We start from the raw sequence: 22523 nt of genomic DNA, 5'->3' as shown, positions 1-22523 counted from the left end.
AAAAAAACAATTCAATAAAATTAAATGGTATGATGAGAGGACGATAAAATGATATTTACGATAAGTCCCCTTTGGCAATTTCTTTAATATATTACCATTATTCGCCTAAAGATAACAAGAAAATTTATAAGTGAATTAATTTTATCGAAATATTTATATTGTCTAAGAATATAAAATTCGATATTAAATATAATCTACTAATAATATAAATAATCTAGTCTAATGATAGGAAATAATAAATCAAATAATATGAAAATAATCTACTACTTGATTTAATTTTATTCCGATTACAATGTGCTGATTTTGAAGGACCGAAGTATGATATTGTCTTTGCCGTTTGAAGATCTGGCTCCATGAAGTTCAATAGCTCCATATTACCCACTTCTTTAAATTCTTTTGAGTTCATTTCGACAGACTTCAAAAACTTGGCAAATGATTTTTTTGAATTTTAAATGTTCTTGTATTCTTAATTATCCCTTTGTGTTTTCATAATCGTTTAATTTTCTTGAAAACATTTCAAACGAATTTTTTCATAATAATAATAATAATAATTTTAAGCAAATTAAAAATATCTTAGACAGTAGTTTACTTCCTAGTATATAAAGTATAGAGGAAGTATTGTAGTCATAAAAAAATGTGAGCTTGATATTTCGACAAATCTCCATATTTCAGATCTTTCTAAGTTGGTAAAACATATTTTTGGTATTTTGTCTGCTAATCAGTAAACACGATAGCTCAAAAAATCTTTGAACTATACGGCTGAAATTTGATATATAGAATTGCAGCCAAATTTGTAGAATTCTATCAAATTTTGAACAAAATCCATTTAAAAGAAGTCTGTCTGTTCGAATATAAGTGAATTCGATTACAAAATGCAAAAATCTAGGTAGTTAAAATTTGGTACATAGGTTTAGCAACTAAAATATAAATTCAGGCGCTTCACAAAGCAAAATGAAAGAAAGTGATTCACTTACCGAGTGATATCTCTCAGTACGAGAGGCGAGGAGACACCGCGACGTCACATGCTGGATTGGCTTGTATCAGCTGTGTTGAAAGCTGTGCTTGTTTGAAAAGAATATTTATGTCTTAATGAAAGGAGTTTCGGCCAAATAGCGTTCTGAAGAGTTTCAGCAAGTGTTTGTAAAACCGTAATCGACGAGGTTGTGTGTGTGACCAAGATTACGGGGCTAAAGGTGGGTAGTAATAATATTGATAAGCTAGTGGAAGCTAGAAATACCGAAAAGCTCATGGAACAACAATCTGTGCCACAGCAAGAAGTTGCGAAGGACGTTTGGTCTGTAAAAGAAGAAATAAAATAGGCTAGTGGAAGCTAGAAATACCGAAAAGCTCATGGAACAGCAATCTGTGCCACAGCGAGAAGTTGCGAAGGACGTTTGGTCTGTAAAAGAAGAAATAAAATAGGCTAGTGGAAGCTAGAAATACCGAAAAGCTCATGGAACAGCAATCTGTGCCACAGCAAGAAGTTGCGAAGGACGTTTGGTCTGTAAAAGAAAAAATAAAATAGGCTAGTGGAAGCTAGAAATACCGAAAAGCTCATGGAACAGCAATCTGCGCCACAGCAAGAAGTTGCGAAGGACGTTTGGTCTGTAAAAGAAAAAATAAAATAGGCTCAACAGAGCAATAAGCTTCTGATAAGCAATCAGAGCAATAAGTAATTATGTGCTCTACAAATTGAATTAATGATAATGCTGTATCTCATTTTTGCCAAATTTTGAAGCATAGTCAAAGACAAATGTTTTAAGACAATTTTCTTGTTAAAAAAAGCATGCATTATAAATTACTTCATTATAATTCTTTTTTCGGAATGGAACGCATTTCCTTTTAAACATGGATTCTTTTGGGAGAAAGTATTTCGCATTACAAATAAGATGATTCGGGAACCAATTATGCTCATTAAACGAGGTTCCACTTTATTTATCAAATTTTGAACCAAGTTCATAGAAAGGTTGACCGTTTTTAGTTCTGTACTTTCGCGTGCAATAAATTATAAACGTTAAAACTTAAATCAATATATATATTATCTTGCGACCGTAGCTGCAATTTTGTTTAAACTTTTGGTGTCGATTTACCGGCAAAAGGCATCCAAAATCGATATTCTTGCAATAAATTCAATAAAAATGCTAGATTCATGCCAAAGATCTATATTTCGTAACTGTCATTTACCAATGCCATGCAAGAAATTCGCTATCTTATTCAAGATCCAGAGTTTTATGCAAGGGAAGGGAGATCAGACATTTATTGGAGAGTATGAAAGGAAGTTTTAGGGAAACTATTTCCGCTGGCTTAGTTTAATTACAAGAACTAAACGCAATGTTTTTAAATTGAATTTATAACAGGTTTTCTTACTCCTTTTTTTCAGTTTATAATTCTCAAATAAATAAAGATAATATAAATAAATATTTTACTTACTAAATGCCTTGCGATGTAATGAATCTTCTCGAGTACCCAGAAATTCCCAAATTCTCTAACAAGAGGAGGGGTGGGGGATGTTGCATTACTGAATATCCTTTTATTTCTTAACTTCAGTATGAAAATATGACACACATTCAATAAAGAATAATTTTACAACAGTTTACTGGAGTCTTCCCCTGTCCACTTGTTTATCTCAGCAGTCAATTACAATGTAGCTAGCTCTCACCTGTTCTTTTTTTCCAATCTGAGATCGATTCCTTTTAATCGGTTGTCGGTGCTCTCTATGATCTTGCCAAGGACATTTCGTCGTTCATTAGTTTTCATGCAACGTAACGTCATAACGAAGTTCCAGATGGATAATATGATGAAAACTTATACCAACCAAGTTTAATGAGTTCACCGGAAAAATTTCAAAAGCAGTCATTGTCACAGCATTTGAGCAATATTTTGTTCTAGGGGTCAGAGCATCAGCTTCCACTCAAAAAATTTTAATTGCGCTTCTCTTGATACCAGATGGACTATCTTTTCTGCATTTCCATCGATATAGTAATACTAGTTCACTGTATTCATTAAAAGCAACATCTGAATAGGTTAAACAGCAGCAAGTATGGATTTTGTACTTCCTCAGTTGCATATTTTCACATATTTATAGAACTTTCCCACCTGGTTTTCTGTTTTTCTTTTCGAAGAGTTTTATCTCTGAAGCGTCTTTTAATAATTCTTGTGTACTTTTATAATTTTTTTTATGGAATCTTTTTCTGAGAAATTCGAAATCCCTTTTATAATGGCGATTGAAACAGTCGCAATCTTATTTATACCTGAATTCGAAACTGAATATAAGATGCCCAAGGAAAAGCTAAGAATTAAAATAACATATCAAGATTAAAATTAAAGATTATTTAATAAAATCTAAGCCAAAATGGCGACATTAATTATTATTTTTTTTTTTGTGGTACTAGAAACAAAATTAGCTATGCTGCGCCAATCATATGACTGCCATTAAAAACTTGTATTGAGACATTAAAAATGATGAAGAAAAACAAGTAATTTTAGATGAATGTAAAACATTTTTTTTTATCTAGCACCGCTCAATAAAAGTGAACAATGTTAAATAGAATGATAAAAATCAATTTCTTTCAAAAATTTAAAAACATTTGGATGGGGATATTTTCCCATTAAATTATAAATGTTTCAAGAAGAATAAAAACACCATGATCGATTATTATTAAAAAATAGGCATTCAGATATAAAATCCTTAATAGTCAAATCAATATGGCATGCAATACATATTCATATGGCCATTACTTGGTCATATCACTTTAGTGCATCTGTTATCAAGGAGAAGATGTTTATGGGTGAGACATCTTCTCCTTGTACCAAATGAAGCTAAGTCAGTTTAATATCAAGAGTGAAAATCGAAATAATAGGTCAAAATGTTATGCCTGATTGAAGATATTTGTAAAGGTCAAAGGAATATCGAAAAATTTATACATTCCTCCGGAATGCTACCAACACTTGCATTTTATATAAGTTTCTGCCATATTTTTATAATTCCACACTTAAGTTTCTTAATTTTTTTTTTATCCAAACATCAGATATTGGTACTTATAGTCTTTAATTTAAGGTTTTTTTTTTTTTTCAAATTACGTTATCGACTTAAATGAAATATTTTCTAGCAGGATTAGTACTAACTGAAAGCAGCAGCTCATGTTGCCAGGACTAACTGAAGCACTGAGTAGTACAGTTACTCCTGGAAACTGATTATTCCTGGCAGTGTTGGTTAACATACTTAGGGATAGGTTTGGAAACATGAAAAGATGAGTTAGGTTGTAGAGAATTGAAAATCGCTTCTAACTCTGTATTGCTTTCATCATGAGATTTAGATACTCCATTTTCTTACTTTTAACTGTTTGCTAATAAGAAAAGTTTTGTTCAGTAGTTAGCGGCGTTTTAACTGTTTCACTGTATGGAACATTAAGCTGAGGTGTGATAATTATATGGTTGGTTATTTTCAAAAGAGATTTTTAGAATCAAGCAACCTTCAAATATATCTAGCCAATATTTCTTTACTGAATGAAATAAAAATAGTACGTTTTTCGAAAAAATAACTATTTTAATGAAACAAAATATTTTAATTTGTTTATCACAGTTAAGCACATGAAAAGATCGAATTTTTCGATCGAAAATTTTCTTCATCCATTAAGTCTTAATTTCATTAAATCCGATACTAAATATGATGAAACATAATTTTAAAAAGTCGAGTTTAGCAGCCATGCTGTGTTTTTAAGTCCAGTTGTTTGTGATAGAAAATAAGTACAAAGTAAGCTTAATTCATTATAAAAAAGATTTTATTAAAAAAAACTTTATACAAATGTTAAAATGCCGTTTAAAACAACATTGTAAGCATTACATAAAAATTAAAATAATAAATAAATTTTAAAAGTTTACAAAACATGCTAAAATAATGCTTACAAAATTGTTTCGAGATATGTTAACATGACACACACTCACATAAATAACACAGCTCACAAGAAGAAAAAAAATGTCTTTAAAAAAAAAAGTTTTCAAATGCAAAATTCGAAATGATCAGTCTTTTCTGGAAATTTCATTTCGATGAGTTTTTATGTTCCGGAATAACAAAAACTCTGCTGTCAATCCTTAAAAAAATAAATTAACATACAAAACCTACACGCAGAGTGAAAGTGAGCAAATTTCATCAACGTAAAAAGAGAGAATTTGATTTTTGTTCCCCGCTTCAAGCCATTTGAAGTAAAATTTGATCGGCCACAACCAATGAAGACCCGAGAGAATGAATTTTATGGGAGATGATAGGGTTGTTTATTCAAAGCAGTGGTCCTCGTCCTTTCCTTCAGAACAATCCCATCGTCCGTCACACATCTTGTAGGGGGCGATGCATCTGCCCAATCTACAGCGCACACCCTCGCAGGAATCGGGTAGAATTTGAATAGAATGTTTGGCCTCTGGAAGAAATATCACATGTATATTTAAGAAATTATTTCGTTTTCATCCGTACAGACAAATTATGATTATACTGAATGCCAACTAATTTCCGAATTTTGCATTCTATCAATTGCAGAATGGCTATGGCTTGATATAAAAAATGGTATCTAAATTCAGTGTGGCTATGCTCAATAATATTACTAAGAGCGCCATCTAGCTGCAAATTCAGAATTGGCGTCCTAACTCGAAAATGGTGAGAGGTATGATAGTAAAAAAGAAGAGAGAATTTTCGATTTCGCATGAAACTCTACTTTACACGCATTATATACCACCTCCAAAACTATGTACAAATCAAAAATGACGTTCCAAAACTAAAGTACGATACATTTTCTTGTAGAAATTTTAAAAAAACTGTTTGCCCTGTCTTCCAAATAGTTAAAATATTTGTATTTTTTATAACAACATAGCACGCAGTGTTGACGCAAAATTGGATTGAGCACATAAAATCCTGATTTTCAGTGCGGTAACTAGGATCATAACTTCTCAATACCGCTACTAGTGAATACGTAGTTTTTTTTTTAAGTAAAAAAATTCTACCTTGTGCCCTTTTCAGGCGCTGAGAGAATCGCGCAAAAGTTATGGTTGCAAAAAAAAAAAAAAAAAAAAAAAAAAAAACTATATAATTTTTAATTAATATCTGCTTTTAAAATCATAATTATTTACAGACGATTATTATTAAAAATATTCAACCTTTAATTACTCTTAAGCTATAAAAGTAATAATTCGGTTCATTTTAGATTTACTACTCGAATTTTTTATGATTTCATCAAGATACTAAAGGATAACGATAAATGAAAATTTTCAAATCAATTTCAGTTCCTAAAACAAATTCAATAACGTTGCTACAGAGTTTCAGTTCAAAATGATTGCTTCAAAATGGCTATTGTTATTTTTAATGAATAACGATGCAGATTAAATTTTCTTCCATTACACTATATAAACGTTTCTTTCAATTGCCTAACAGGAGTTCTCTTAGTTGCACGGATAATAAATATTGATCATCTATTTAGAGCGAGATATTTTTACGTATTATCTTAGCAATCATCAACATTCACATTTTCAGTTCTTCAAATTCACTTAGAAAAGGCGGTATAAACATTTTTTTTTAAAACTATTCTTTAAAAAAGGCATTTGGAGAAAGACGAGAAGGTCTAAATGGACAAGAGTAGAATACAGTAACATAACGTCTACAATAACTATTTTTCTTGTTTGGACGTTGCTGATTCGAAATTGCATGAACCTGCTTATCATAATATGTGGGTGCTTTGCTTTGTCGAATCAACTGTTTCGTGCATGCTGAGGTGAACGTATACCGATACATTTATTTCATTTGCTTTGTCACCATTTTTTTAAAACTAAATATGGACCTTGCAATATTTTAATTCATATTGCCAATTATTTTTATTTAAAATATTGATTATGATGCGACTTCTAAATCATTGCGCTCAAATATTTAAATGAAAAATCATTGCGATCCAATATTCTCTTCAAAATTTAAACACATAACTAATCAGAAAATGAACGTAAAAATGAGGAAGATGGTAAAGTAAGACTAGTCATCGTTTTATTTCTACAATACGATGGGAAACAAAATGCCGTAACTCACCTATGATTTTGTGGATCCAATCTAAATAGTTTGCCACTTTGGTATATACCCCCGGACGTCCTGGCCTCCCACATCCGTCTCCATTGCTAGTCACACCTAGAAGAATCCAGCGACCATCCTCGCGTTGGCACATCAGAGGTCCTCCACTGTCGCCCTACCGAATTTCTTAGAATAAGTTAACTTGCATGGGAAGTATTCATTTTACAAATTATTGTAGAAGACTGAAACACAAGAACTGTGCATCTAATTAATCACTGGAATCACCCAGCGAGGTTTAGGGTTATGAAGCAGGCAATGTATGGCTTTGGGACTTCACAACTTTGAAAGCTCTCAAGACCTTGAAATTTCACTACGATATTTTCAGAATACAGGAATGAAATTTTGTGCTTTAATTTTATTTAGATTTCAAATTAAAATAAAGCATAGTTTAAATTTCAAAACCATTATCCTTAATATTTATTTTCAATGCTTTCTCATACTTTGGCTTCCCAAGAGGCTTCTTTTGCAGATGGATCACTCACTCACAATAATTGCCCTGATAAACTTTAATAAAAATTATTCGGAAGATGTTAACATTTTGTTTAAAATTTCTTTTAGTTTAAAAAAAAAATTTCATACTCGAGGTATTGAAATGAACTTTCATGTTGTTGCACCGCAATTGAATGTTTCATTATTTCAGTTTGTCATAAATCTGAACACTTAAAAACTGATACTGAGATTATATTAAAATTATTAAAAGTATTTATTTTGATAGTAAGAGAAATATGGGGAAGGGATTGTTGATGCAAATAGGCATCAGAACAAAGAAAACTTCGACACTCAACAATGTTGCATGTTGACTGGTATCGCCCTTGTTTCGTCTGCCGAACGATATATTGATCATTCAAAGCCATTGCTTTTCTTTTCAGATCACCAACAACCTATCTTTCGCTACATTCATAGTTTTGTTATGCTTTCCAAGCTTGTGAATGACTCTTTTTCGATTCAAATTCTTGACTTACATTACACTCGCCATATGATGCTCTTTCTCAAACTTGCCAATCATTCTACTATGCATTAAGTCCTGTAGAAGAAGTCGTTACTTCTTATTGTTATATAATAAATACTAACTCAGTTGAGAGAACATATTAAAAAGCACTTGTAACCCTTCGTTTGATAGTAAGTCTTGGATTGTAGTACCAGGCTACAATCGTTGAGAGTGTTTTGTGTGTCCTCACTTCACTTGTGATACAATAATCCTTTTGTCTTTTAATTATTTATTACATCACATACTGATTGTTCCTGATACCTGTGCACAATTCATTTCTCTAACAAAATGAATGCTCAATATAAAATTTTGTTATGCAATCAAATGTTTTTATATAACCTCATACTATCATCTTTAAAAATTCCATATTTGCTTTGGATTTATATGACAGTTTAAAAATATTTTTAAAGCCTTATCCTTAATTTGATAATCCGAAAAAGTGATAGAAGTAATTTTGAAGCCTCAAATCCTAAAATTCGTACTCACCAGACATGCATCCCTTCCTCCCCTCTCATATCCGGCACAAAACATGTTGTCTGTGATGTGGTACATGGTGAGGAAGAGGATACGTTTCCGGCATTCTTCGGTTGAAATCACAGGAAGTCGGACCTCTTGTAGACTGTCCGCTAGAAAAGAGAAAAAAATTAAGTCATCTCCTTGAATACTTAACTTAATAGTTGTATTTATAAAACAATCTTGACATAACTTTTTTAAACTAATGAGACGATATGTATTTCTTCATGAATATGTACTCTCCAAATGCATCTAAATTACTGTAGCAACTTAGTGCCACAATAAATCTTTAAAACGGGAAAACTAGTGCGTGTCTCCCTTATCCGAAGGGAAATGTGGCCAGTCTGGATAAAAATATGGCCGATTTTGAAATCTGTAAATACTTTGTAATAATATTTCTATGACCCTAGAAATATTTCCTACATATTTCGATGTCTTTATGTTGAATCCGTATCACCCAGGGTTGGTAAAATGTATGTGATGTAATAAATAATTAAAAGACAAAAGGATTGATTATTTGTAATGCACAACAACAGAAATGTGTATTTGACGTAAGTATAATTCAGAGATTGTTCAAGTTGATAATATGGGGAAAGATATGCAATGTATTTAGACTTCCAATTACACAATTCTGAATATACTCCTAATGCAATTAAAATTAATTGAGCAAAATTGTTCTGAACATATTCCTAATACATTTAAAAGTAATTGAACAGAATTTAATTTTTAAAAATTCATATTCCGAGTGATTAAACAATATTTGAAATTCTCTTTCATTTCAGTCTTGCGCGTCAAAGAAATATGAAAAATTTAATATTGCATTGTATTATAGATCTAAAAAATATGAAGAAACATGCAATTCCAAAATTATTAATGATATGACCATTTGTAGCTTTCTTCTTGTGGTCAACTTTAGTTACCATTGGCTATAAACCATCTAGCTTCAGAATATGGCACGATTATGATGCCCTAATTTGCTTCTAATTCTTAAACTCAGTGAATGGATGGTATGGCCATCAATATTATCGGTATATCAGCTGCATGTAGCATTTTGGCAAGTTGGCTAAGTATATATACCAAAGACCATAGTAAAAGTAAGAGGCATATGGGATATAAAATGATTATTTTTCCCTCTGTTTTCAACAATAGCTCTAACAGAATAAATGATGCACTAGGTCATGATATTTCCTCTACCCGTATCCATGTCTGAATTTAAAAATACACTAAAATATACTAATACACTAAAACTTTGTTCCCGTATCGGCCCTTAAGACTGGTACTTAAAATCGATGCGTCATTATCAAAGATTGCTGAATTCAGTCAGAATAGCTATGGAACTAATGGAAGAAAGACGCCTGGATGCTGGTTGATAAACAGACTCAATTATTTAAGTTGAAAGTTAATTCTAGGAGCTTCACAAAAACGCAGTTTAACTGCAGTCCACATTTAATTAAGGAATGGACAGGTACAGGCAGCACCATACAGTAAAATTTCTTTAGATTATCTCTAAGTCTTTTAGGAATCTGCATATTGATGAATTTTTTCTAAAATTTTAAATTTTAAAGAGAAAAAAGGACGTGAAGAAAAAAACCGAAAAACATTTTTAACATTGTCTGTAAAAATATCTGAATAGAGTCATCGACTAATTCTTGTCAATAACCATGCTATTTATCTAATTCATAGGAATCAACTTGTTATCAGTGAAGTCAATTCGAAATCATGATTTGTTAACTAGAACTATATTTTAGAACTTCCTAGTCTCTTTAGCTTATTCTTTTTCCTATAATGTCTTATTGTTATGCATTTAAAATGTTTACTGCCAGTATTCTCGCTTGATAATTGGACCATCTAGTTAATTAAATGAACCCTTCTTTATTGTCTTAACTACAGTAGAGAAGGGGTTCATCTAACTGGATAGATCTGGATCACTCTAATAGCATCAATACTCTTAGATAATATAGGTGTGAATCACGAGTGACATGGTAGTCAACATCATAATGGAGGTAAAGACTCTGGTCAGGTCAATGGATACATATGGTAACTATGTACCATCGCCCTAATAGCAATGGTAACTGAGTGAAACTTGGGAGACTATGTTGTCTCTTTTTAAATAATGCAACTTAATTTGTTCTTTCGTTTAACATAAGGGACCAAGAAAGATATGTAAATAAACGGAATTTTAAACAATCACCAGCTTATTTCGTCTGACACACTATTATTGTAACAATGTATGAAAAACTTGCAAAGAACTCTATTTCCATAATGTTGCATTTATGTGTTAAATTATTACATTTTTTGGAATGAATGAAGAGAGATTATTTCTGAGTGACACGAATATTAATCTGTGAATTGTGTTTACTCCACTTATGTACCACACAGGTGTATTAATTTCATTTGTGAATTCAGACTGGATATATTGTATAGGCATATGAAATTAAATTAATTGTCAGATGAATTTATTTAACACTTACGGAATGTATGTCCTATTTCGTACAGTTTTCCCCAACCTACGACAGAGCACTGCCTTCCATGCCAAAGGCCTGGATCCTCTTCAGCGGTTGGAAGACACACTGGTCGAAGGTAATCACTAAAAAAATAGAAGGAGTAATAAGTAATTATCAAAAGGAATAAGTCAGTATAGATTTGAATGTGAACAAGTTGTCTTCCAGCTTTAACTTTTCATAACCCATACATTGCTGAATATGTTAAGAATGCAATTGACCAATCTCCTTGAGTGCACAAATTATATTTTTGGAATTAAGTTCTTCTACGAACAAGATAATTTTAAAAAAAAGCTTTTGAGCTAGATAGATGTAATTTTGTATTTGATCAGCTTTGCAGATTTTTTTTTTTTATTAATGTTAAACGAAATCCATTAAAGGAAATTTGTCCATCTGAGTACAAATGAACATAACAACAAAAAGGGAAGAATTGAATAAAATTTGATGCATAGTTTAAGCTTTTATAGTGGAGATCCACATCAAAATGCTTCAAAGGATTGACCATTTGTCAATCTGTACATTTTCGTGCATGTGAACACGATAATTCACATCAAAATTTAAATATAATACTTTCAAGGATTGACCGTTTATCAGCCTGCACATTCCGCAATAGCTCAAAAGTGGATAAATGAAATTTGATACATGAACCTTGTTACAAAAATTGTAAATCTGAATCAAATTTCGATTTCAGTTGGTAAATAAAATGGGGTCCAAGGAAGCGTGTTCAGTTTTCTTAAGTATACTATGATACAGAAAACACTTATGCGTGCTATTCTGTAAATATTAACATGCGCACACCAGGCGTTCATAGTTTCTGCCACGTGCACGATTTGCATGAGAGATTGGGATAATAACTTTGTTAGGAAGTATGGAAGAAATTTCAGTCAGACCACTCACTAGACTTTGCTATTATAGCAAACGAAATAATAATTTTTATTTTATGTGCTACCATTCAAAGATATTTCTTTTCAAATCATATTCTTGTAGATTTAGATAAACTATTAGAGTCAAATGTTATGTTGCTGTTTCTAATTTTATCAAAACCCACACCATTGTTGTCGAGTTACTTTAACTTGGCAAATATCCTCCTGACAAAATTGTCTGCGAATAGGTTATAAAAGAAGAATACAATTCTGAAGAGTTTACCTGAAGAGAACGGGTCTGTCGAGTCGTAGCAGCGCAATGTCATTGATGAATCCTTTGTCTTCATAGTTCGGGTGAAGGAAGATCTGAGCCACCCTTCTCACCTGCTCGGAGGGTGGTGACAGCTCGGAGCCTCGTCTCAGGAGACCTAGTCGAGCCACCCAATGGGCGTTTAGAGTGCTGAATAGAAAGCAAAAGCATATATAAACATGCATTAAGTTTGACAACGCATGCACAAATATTGTTCATCATCGGATTCAGAAACTTTTCGAACATTTCCGCATGCGTCAGAATGTTTTTTTTTAAGTCAAAACAGGGAATAGGGGTGAGAGGAAAGATGAAAGGTTGTGTTTACATTTAACAATAAGGTGAATTCAACTTATACGCGGACTTAGGAGGGGTTTAAAACTGCGGATAACTCTAATATCGTAGGAAAACAATACTAAATCAAAATTAAATACTTTTGTGAAAATTTTTATTTATTACAAAGGGCTTAAACATTAAATTATGATGAATAAATGAAATATTTCTGTTCTTAAAAGTTTGTAATTCACTTTTGTATAAATCATAATTTATGCTAAAACTTTTTTTTATTTGTTATCGAATGTTTGATTTATAGAAGAAAATTGGTATTTCAATTCCATTTCCATAGAAATGGCAGCAGTAGGGCTGTTTCCGTGTCAGTTAAATTACATAGAAAATTCACTCACCTGTAGAAGCAATGTCCAGCGGAAATGAGCCATGTGTCTGAAATGAGGACGGCACCGCACTGGAAGTCCCCTTCTTTGTATAGGGCCACTTGCCAGGGCCAAGAACCCGAACTAGCACTCTGCCCGCCCACGATGCGCCGTCGATGGGAGGTGGCCATTGGTCGCAAGCCGCACTCTGGAAGAAAAAAAAATTATGATGCACCCACAGCAGAGCAAGTTAAAAGACAATGATATTTATTTAATTAATATTATAATATCTCTTCAGGCGTTGATCTATATTGTTATAAATTTGTATTCTATAACAATCCCTGTACATTTAGTGTCAGTACTGTATTTATCTGTATTATGAGTCGAGAACCGGAAATAGTTCAAAAATTGCACACTCTATCACAGAGTATATAAGTAGAGTGGTTTACGTAACATGAGCGTCAATTCACTCTTTAGAGAGACTGTTAATCGTGTAGAAATCTCTCAATCTATATTCAGAGCTTTATTTCTTTTTCTATCTGCTTATGCTGTGAATCTTTAAAAGTGTTGTTCTTTGTATATGTCTTCACTGTATGTTACTGTGTGTGTGTGTGTGTGTGTGTGTGTGTGTGTGTGTGTGTGTGTGTGTGTGTGTGTGTGTGTGTGTGTGTGTGTGTGTGTGTGTGTGTGCGCGCGCGCGCGTGTGCGTGTGTGTTGCAAATGAAGTGTCATTTTTCCTCATCCAATTCGTCTGATTTCTTTCACTGCAAATTCGAGAGGCGATTTTCATAAGAAGGAAAAAAAATTAACTGAATGTTGTAGAACCTCTTTTTCTCCTTGAGCAGAGAGCGCCACCTTGTAGCTTTTTGCAGAAGAGTACCAGTTGAACGGCAGACCTGCACCCTAAGGTCGACTTTTTCCCCATGCGCAACCCATGCGCTGACGCCGAATGCTTTCGGCTGGAAACTGTCCACCATACTGTTCTTTAATCTAATTTTCTATGGGTGTCTATAGTACTAAGTGTATGTGAATTTTGTAGTGTAGCTGTGTTTGTGAGGATTCAAAATAGTGTATTTAAAACTGGGCAGTTCCTTAGAAAACCACAACACACCACTATAATGTCTAATATTTTTCTATAACACAAAAATATTCAAAAGAACGGAAGAAAGATTCCAAAGATTGACTTAGCAAATCATGTTAATGAATAAAACCTAAGTGATTTTCAAGATATGTTTTTTAAAACTATTTAACAATTTCTCAGAGATCAACTCACCTAGTGATCCACATTCCACCCGCATCACTTCTCTGCTCTCACAAACGGAAGGGTGGAAAATAGCACTCGACCTGAAATAAGAGAAGCAAGTCAGTCGGGGTTTTAATTTCAGTTTTAACTATTTAAATAAGATGAACACACCATATACACTGCAGGGTGTGGGAATTGACCAAAAGAAGTGCAAAAAAATACATTTGACATGGATTTGCTATTTGCAAGTAATAAGGATATATGAGAAAAGGAAATGTTCACATGGATTCTGTGCATTGCTAAATACGATCTTAACTTCATATTTTTATGTTTACACAAACAATATTACCGAAGGCAAGATATTAGTAAGAATTCTGAAGAAGTATTAGGGAAATTTTATCAACTTTAGACAAGAACGGATATTTGGTTCTTCAATTTGTCATTCGTTTGATGTAAACGATTTTAATGATTATTTTTACTTTCTCTTATATAAACAGAAAGTATTGTACTCTTTCAAAAATTCGAACCAAGATTTTCATGAAGATAGAGATTTTTCGAACCATAAATCTGAAATATACATTGTGTGAATTATGTATATTTGTTTATCGCTTTGAATTGTTTAAAAACAAAATATTTTTAAAAAACAAAATTTTGTACTCTTCTTAAAATTTGTAGATTTCTATCAAATTTTGAAAGAAACCCTTTTGAAGGAAATTTGTTTGTCTGTCCAAGTGCAAGTGAACAACATAATTACGAAACATAAAAAGTTAGAGAGACAAATATTGGTATGGACCCTGTCATTAAAATTAAAGTTTGGTTTTTTTTTAGATTTAAAAAAAAAAAAATTAATTTGGCAATTGATTGGAAAAAGGCATCGGAAATGCACTTTCGGTTTTCTTTATTATATTATTAAGTCTAATGCGGGACATAAAATATGCGGGACAGAAAATAAAAATCTGAGAACTTGCCTAAGATTGCAATCTTTATGAGGGATAAAAGATGGAGAATGATATCTTTATAGGTGAATACGCGAAAAATTTGTGGGAAATGAGAATTCCCCATTATTTTGTCCTTTCTTCAATTGCAAAATGTGTACTTAAACAAAAGTGGGCAAAGACTTTACTTTCAAAGAAAATATTTGAATGAAATATACGATATGTAATAGGACACAAGAATTGTCTGCTTAACCTTATCTCATTAAATATGAGAAACTGAAACAAATTCATTAATTTATGGAGAAGCAATCAACTAATCAAAAGGTATCAACTAATTACCAAAAGCAAAATATGTCTTGGATACAGTTTATTCCAGATTTTATGTGTAATATTTGATGTAATTGAGAAATATTGTCATAGTTTTAAATTTAAATTTATTTTTTCTCTAATAGTTGCCCGATGTTGTTTGTCAGTTATCTTAATTTCAAGATTATAAATCATGATTGTCGATTTTAAATTAAAAATCATATTTGAGGCAATAAAAATAAAGTGGGGTTTTTTTTGTACTTTTTTTTATTGAATAAAATGTTACCTCTTGTTGGGCGTGGATGCTTCGTTCGAGATGACGTAGTAAGTGTCGTTGGAATTCTTTATGTCTTGTATTCGTTTTGACTCAGATACGCTCCTGAAAAGAAACAAGAAGCATATTCAATAACTCTTGAGAGAAAAAAAGTAACTATTTATCTTGAAGTCGGCAAAATTTAAAAAATAAATATCAAATCAATACCTTACTTACAATGCAATTTATAATTTTTGTCGTGAAAAATGAATTGAAACTTGTAATTCATTCATAATAGTTAACATTTTAGCTTAACCACATTGCAAAATCTACCTTTATATCAATATGTTCTTTTGTGCTCGACTAGGTATGAGCGAAAAGTAGACCAATTAGCTCTCTTTACTTGAATATTAACTATTTCGTTCCATGCCATGAACAAGGTTATTATAGTTTTATATATATTATATACATATATATATAGCTAACAATTAACCTTTTACCAGAAAATGGAATAAAATTTGTAATTATGTGCTAAAAACAAGGTCTAATTCCATTATCTTAAAAAGTAAACGAATGTAATTGCATACACAATTTATATCTCTGTAAAACTCTGCGGATATTTTACTTCAACTAATGAAATAAGGAAGCGTCAAAATGCTGCATGATAAAACATTTATTTGTGTAAAGGATAAAAAACATCTAAATATTTTGTGCAGAAAAAGAAAAAAAGCATCTATCCTTCAAGGATTAAATAAAGAGTCAGATTATTTTACAAGCGGGCGTGATGTAAAAGACAGACAAGCTTTGCTATATTTATATCGTTAGAAATATTCTATTTCTTCTTTAGATTCTCATTAATTTAGATTTATAACCTACTTCCTGTATGATAGAAGTTTGATTTATCACTTATTTGTCTTCATTAATGCTGCCATCTTTTACTTAAAATAATTTACGATAAATCAAATGAATGTGAAATTAAAGTAAAGCTGCATAATATTAAATTAACACATTTACATTCCTTCTTGATTTTAGGCCTGAATTAAAGCATCATTTTCAGTATTGATAGATTTTTTTCTTCGATTAAAGCTTTTTTGAACATATATGAGGTTTCTCAAAAGAGCATCTTAAATTTGTACAATTCCGTGGTTGATAATTGATTTGAGATCCTTCCTCTTCAAACTTTAATATGAAATCATATCAAGAGGAGTTAGCTAGTCAAGTTTTATTAACATCCTGTTTGAAATCAACACTAAGCTATTTTAATACAGATCTCCCCAAACTTCCCCACTACACCAATGGGAGGACGTTTGGCATACGACGTCAGATTTAACTCTAACAGCTCTCTAAACACGGCTGATCTTCCGAGAATTCGAGTCTCGAACCTGAAGACCTTCGGTCCCGAGAATCACATACCAGGAGGTGAAAGTTCGACATTGTTGGCTTTAATTTTGTCTAGTCGCTCGCCCAAGATGGATGTTTAGTAGAAGCGGGTCTCGAACTGGTTATTTTCTGGAACCGGGACATTGCTTCCCTGGTTCGTAGTAATTATACAAATGAAAACAATTAGCTTATCGACTTTTACCATCTATATTTCTATACAATGATTCAAATGAAACAATTTCTATGGAATTTATCTTCGTGGTGGAAAGATAAATTATGAATCATCAAGAGGAAGAGTAGTTTCGTACCTGAATGTCAGAGCGGAACACACAGCTTCCCCAAGTTCGTCTAACTTGAGCCTGAGAGCTCGAGAATCGTGGAGATTGTCGAGACACAGTTTTCCCCATGCGCCTTCTTTTCTAACCATCAGGAAACCTTGCTCTCTGTAGTGTAGCCCCCGAGCATCCTCTGCGTTTTCGGCTAGTTTCACTATAAAGAAAGGATTAATTATAGACAGAACATTGTCAAATCTTACGATTGACTAACAATATCTTAAATTTTCAGGGAAAACAATAAAAATTCTCAGTGCAGTATTATACATAGAATATTTTGTCAAATCATACGATTGACTAAAAATATCTTAAATTTTTAGAGAAAACTATAAAAATCCTCACCGCAATATCTTTCATCCATTCCGGAAGGACAATCATTGTTACCATCGCACACTTGGGACTGATTGATGCAGAACTTGTTCTGGGGGCACACAACTTGTCCTTCGGAGCACCAGGCTATAATATAGAACAATATTTGACATTTTATTATCTTCATAATGCTTCAAAACTCCCAATTCTCCCTAACATTATAAATTTATTATTTCATGAATAGCTTCATGATAGAAATTCGAGAGAATTTTGGTCATGTTGAACTATTAATACAGCTGATTCTTCGATATTAAAAGTTGCTCTGACTTTCTTCTGTGATCGTTTGAACTTGCTGTAGATATAAGATTGAAATATCATATTATATAATTCAAATTCATTTAAATTAAATCTAAGTCAAAATTAAAATGGTAAAAAAAAAAAAAAATCTTTATTTCTGTACTTTTTTCCGCTTGTTAATTGCATCTCTATTTTGTGAGAAAGTAAAAGGATATTTTCCAAGAACCTTAACTCCCACGTGGACTACACATTAGTAATGAATTCAGTAAAAAAAATTCCTTACATTTAAAAAAAGGTTTGAACGCATTGGATGTTAATTTGAATAACACTGCTTATTTCAAAGTTATATTGTATAATTGCTGTTTTAAAAGGACTGCGTAATTCTTTTTAAAATTAATAAAAATATTCTTAATAAATAGCCAAAATTATAATTCTAACTGTTATATACTAAAATTGCTATGTTATTAAAAATTATGCTTTACTTGTCGTCATTAAATGCCAGTTGGTTCGGCAAGTTTAATTGTTGCTAAAAATTTCAATTAAATATTTTGTGTAACGTAGCTTGAATGAAGTCTTCATAAAATAATTTGAAGATTTAAATTTTTACACATATGCAACTCGTACTATTTTAGAAAGTGTTATATTTATTGTGCTGAGCAATTCCCTAATTTTCTGTCTATATCTGTATACATCGAATCATATCACAGAAAAGAATAGCAATATTTAGAAATGGCTAAAGTTTTAAATTTTTCACCCGAAATTAAATTTTTATTATAATACAACAAAATTTCAAAAGATTTTATTAAAAACATGTTTTATGATTAAACCAATTTAGTATGAAAAAAATAAGGACGACTCTTCATATCAACGATGGGCAAAATTCGTTCCTGAAATATATTTTAAGCATGTTTTACAGTCAATATTGTTGTAAAGTATGCTCAAATACATTTAAAATCTAATTATGAGCAGAAAAAAAAAATCAACAGCAAAAAATAGTACTATTGAAAAAATAATTTGAGAAATTTAAGTTAGCACAAAAATTATTTTTTGTGTTGTCATAGCATTGATGGAAAACGCCCTCAATTCACCTAATTAAATTTTAGGTACACATTCTCATACCCAAAGCTTAGTTTCAGTTATATTAACGTCCTGTTTTAAAGCAACACTAGGGCTATTTTGGGACAGACCTCGTCATTTTGAACCGCGATCATATAACGAGAACGACACCTGAGCTGGTACCCCCTCTCCAAACTTCCATACCACACCAGCGGAAAGACGTTTGTACCGACGGATTTACGTGCACCAGACCCGGTTACACGACGGTTCTTCGGTGGAATCGGGTCTCGAACCTGAAACCCTCCGGTTCCGAAGCCGAGACCTTACCATCAGGCCACCTTGGTCTTCTCACACCCAAAAGCATATAATATATGCCAAATTTTGTAGTTCTAGGTCAAACGATCTGGCTTGTAGAAAACCAAAACAGATATAAAAAATGTGATAAAAAATTTTATACAAGCGTATCAAATTATAACATTTAGAAGCGAATGAAAACTAATGGTAGAAAATAAAGAGACAGTTTGTTACAATCACAGGACAAAATAATTACGATTGCCATTAAATTTCAAGCTGCCCTTAGTCAGTGCAATGGCCTCACTTATTTTGTCTTGTGCAAAACATTCGAAAAATGAATAATGAAGAAATTATCGAAAACACTCTAACAAGAAAAAATTCTAATATTAGCTGATATAATGAGGATTATAACTTCAAGAAATGCTCAAGAAAGAAATCTTCAAGAAATGTGTTTCAATCTGCACAAATATGTTAAAAAAATTACGAAAAACGGAATTCTTGTTGAAAGCGTAATCACAGACTCTTTTTTACAGTTAGGAAATGCATTGGAAACAATGAAATGGATCGATCCTTTTCCTTTTTCTTTTCTCCCCACTTTTATAACCTAACCCTTTGTACTCAGATGATATCATTTAAGATGGTGTATCATTTTAACGTTTTATTAATTTTTTTAAATTCTGATAATTAAAAATACCTATAGAGTGGTAAGAAGAAAAAGAATTCATTTTCGGGAAATTCGACTTAAAACAATTGTATCTATTCATCGGACCAATAAATAAGAGCTTGTATTTGGAGAATTATTATCCATAGAATTATTTTTCCGGGCGCAAAGGGTTAATTTGCAAATTTATAATCAGCGAATTTTTTTTTAAAAGTGGAACGATGAGACTTCATTAAATGGAAATTCGATTGTTCAAAGAATGTTCTAATTTCAAATTTTAGGAACATTTTGGGACTACATTTCCATTTTAAGAACAAGATTGTGAAGCTTTCGATTATTTGATATGATACAGCGTTTGTAATCAACTTGCTTGCTTTAGAAGGTTCAATGAATACTTACGACAGTTCTGTTCGTCGCTATGATCTTCGCAATCTTCCACTCCGTCACAGATCTTTTGAGACTGGCCCATCACCCGCAGCAGTTCGGAGCAAGCTGAAATGAGAAAAGAAATTTATTCTAAAGAAGTTATGAAATCTGCTAATAGACTAATATAAGATTCATCATTTGTATTAAAATAACAAATCATAGTTATAGTCCCCGATCGAAAAAAAGAAAAAACTATAAAAGTCAGTGCTTATTAATCGTTTTTGGCAGGGGTGGGTATTAAGTAATTGACAATCGACCAGTGGACCGCCAAGACAATTTGGGGTGATCGCCTTTATTAAGACCTAAAACACGCATACTAAAAGTAACATTTATGGAACACCGATGAAAAATTTCAAAAATATTTCTAACGAGTTATGAAAAAAAAAAAAAAAAAAAAAAAAAAGGAGAAATATTATGTTAAAATAATAAAACTTCTCCGAATTCGAAAAACGTTTTCAAAAATTTTCTAGACTAGAGTCAATTAATTATTAGAATCATGCGTTAACCATTTGGCAATGTTGATGTGGGAAAAATAACTGAAAATATAAATTATATATTCGCTTTATATCTAGAGGAAAACGAAGACTGTCTTACATTTTTCTCTTACAAAAGGGCATAATTTTAAAAGCACGAAGTTCAGAACCTCAAAGTAACTTTTGGAATCTAATGGACGAAGTAGAGTATCCTAATTTAAAAGAAAATCTAGCCTATTATTTAACATCGTTCTTTAGTTCTATCTATCTGTGTGAATCTGCATTTTCAACGATGAATATAATTAAGACAATATATCGTTCCCATCTCAAAGACGACCACTTAGAATCAGCGCGAGATCAGCATTTAGTAATTATATACTGAAATAGTCAAGATTGGTGGACAGCATAAAGACTAAGTCTTCTACTAACTATAACTACCAGAACTAACTTTAGGTGAAAATGATTCATTATCTAATGCATTTTTAATTGTTAGATACTTGATGCATCATTTGATCCTATTATATTTGTGGCTATTATTATTATGTTTGCAGTTATGTAGGTAAGTACATATTCCGTATTTATTATTAAGCTATAATAAATATTGTAGACTTTTTTTTTTAGCTAACCACACTTACGCCACTGGGTGGACCGCAACATCTTGAAAAAATTAGAAGTAGCTCATACCCTGGGAAAGTCTGTCCATTCCTGGTCTTTGGTGACCAGATGGATATTAGTTATATTTAATTTCAGTTAAATCTTTGATATGCATTTTCATGTCTATGACTGCCAAATTGTCTGATGTAAAACCGAGTTATTTTAATTGTCTTATTTAAGCTTTTTTTATTGTGAACATGAACCTTTCTAATGGAGACAGTTCTATTAAAAATGTAAAAATATTAAAATATAAAATGTTAAAATATTAAAAAAAATGTTAAAATATTAAAAAAAATGTTAAAATATTAAAAAAAATGTTAAAATATTAAAAATCTTGATAAATATAAAATGTTAAAATATTAAACAGAATCCTTCTCCACAGTGGAAGAAAATCACGCGATCAGATAGTTGATAAAACAATGAAAACTATTTGAATTTCAGGGCAATAATGTAATCTGTTATTGGAAAGGAAACAAAAATATTTTTAAAAGAGTGCAAAAATGTATCAAAAATTGGCATGATTATTAAACTGGTAATAGTAAAAAAGACGATTTTTTAAGTTTGCAAATAGTATAAAAGTTATTTTTGAGCAATGGTATTTTCGGAAGATATGAAAAAACGCCAAAATTCAGCTTAATTTTTAATTATTAATTTTTTTACAAAAATATATCCCACTCTCCAAAGCACATCTGTGCCAAAGTTGATAGCTGTAGGTCAAGCGGTCTAACCCATAGAGCACCGACACCCATTTTGAAAAAATTAATGAAATATTTTAGATGCATCTATATCTATAAAATATACCATTAAAATTTACCTATTATGCATTGTTATATCATTCATTTACTGCTATCATACATCATTAAAATACATCTATTATAGATGTACTTTAAATGAAGCATTCCGGATACTTTTTGATTACAATATATGATTAAAAATGCAGTACAAAAATAGACAATTTTTTTATACTTAAGATGTTCAAACTC

At 31.6% G+C, this 22523-nt stretch overlaps 1 protein-coding gene across 1 annotated transcript in view; it reads right to left on the bottom strand.

Moving 5' to 3' along the window:
• Window positions 1-4821: 4821 nt before the first annotated feature.
• Window positions 4822-22523, bottom strand: part of LOC129988691 (uncharacterized) — a 107889-nt gene continuing 90187 nt past the window's right edge. Inside the window, exons 10-20 of the mRNA XM_056096965.1 lie at window positions 20387-20479; window positions 17713-17826; window positions 17347-17527; window positions 15692-15784; window positions 14195-14265; window positions 12955-13129; window positions 12248-12424; window positions 11072-11187; window positions 8574-8713; window positions 7061-7214; window positions 4822-5414 (exon numbers count right to left, since the gene is read on the bottom strand). Coding sequence (XP_055952940.1) covers window positions 5272-5414; window positions 7061-7214; window positions 8574-8713; window positions 11072-11187; window positions 12248-12424; window positions 12955-13129; window positions 14195-14265; window positions 15692-15784; window positions 17347-17527; window positions 17713-17826; window positions 20387-20479 — 1457 coding nt within the window. The 3' untranslated portion in view covers window positions 4822-5271. The remainder of the gene's footprint in view (window positions 5415-7060; window positions 7215-8573; window positions 8714-11071; window positions 11188-12247; window positions 12425-12954; window positions 13130-14194; window positions 14266-15691; window positions 15785-17346; window positions 17528-17712; window positions 17827-20386; window positions 20480-22523) is intronic.

Source organism: Argiope bruennichi, chromosome 10, assembly GCF_947563725.1.
Source record: "Argiope bruennichi chromosome 10, qqArgBrue1.1, whole genome shotgun sequence".
Lineage (NCBI taxonomy): Eukaryota > Metazoa > Arthropoda > Arachnida > Araneae > Araneidae > Argiope > Argiope bruennichi.
This window is presented reverse-complemented; position numbering and strand designations above follow the sequence as displayed.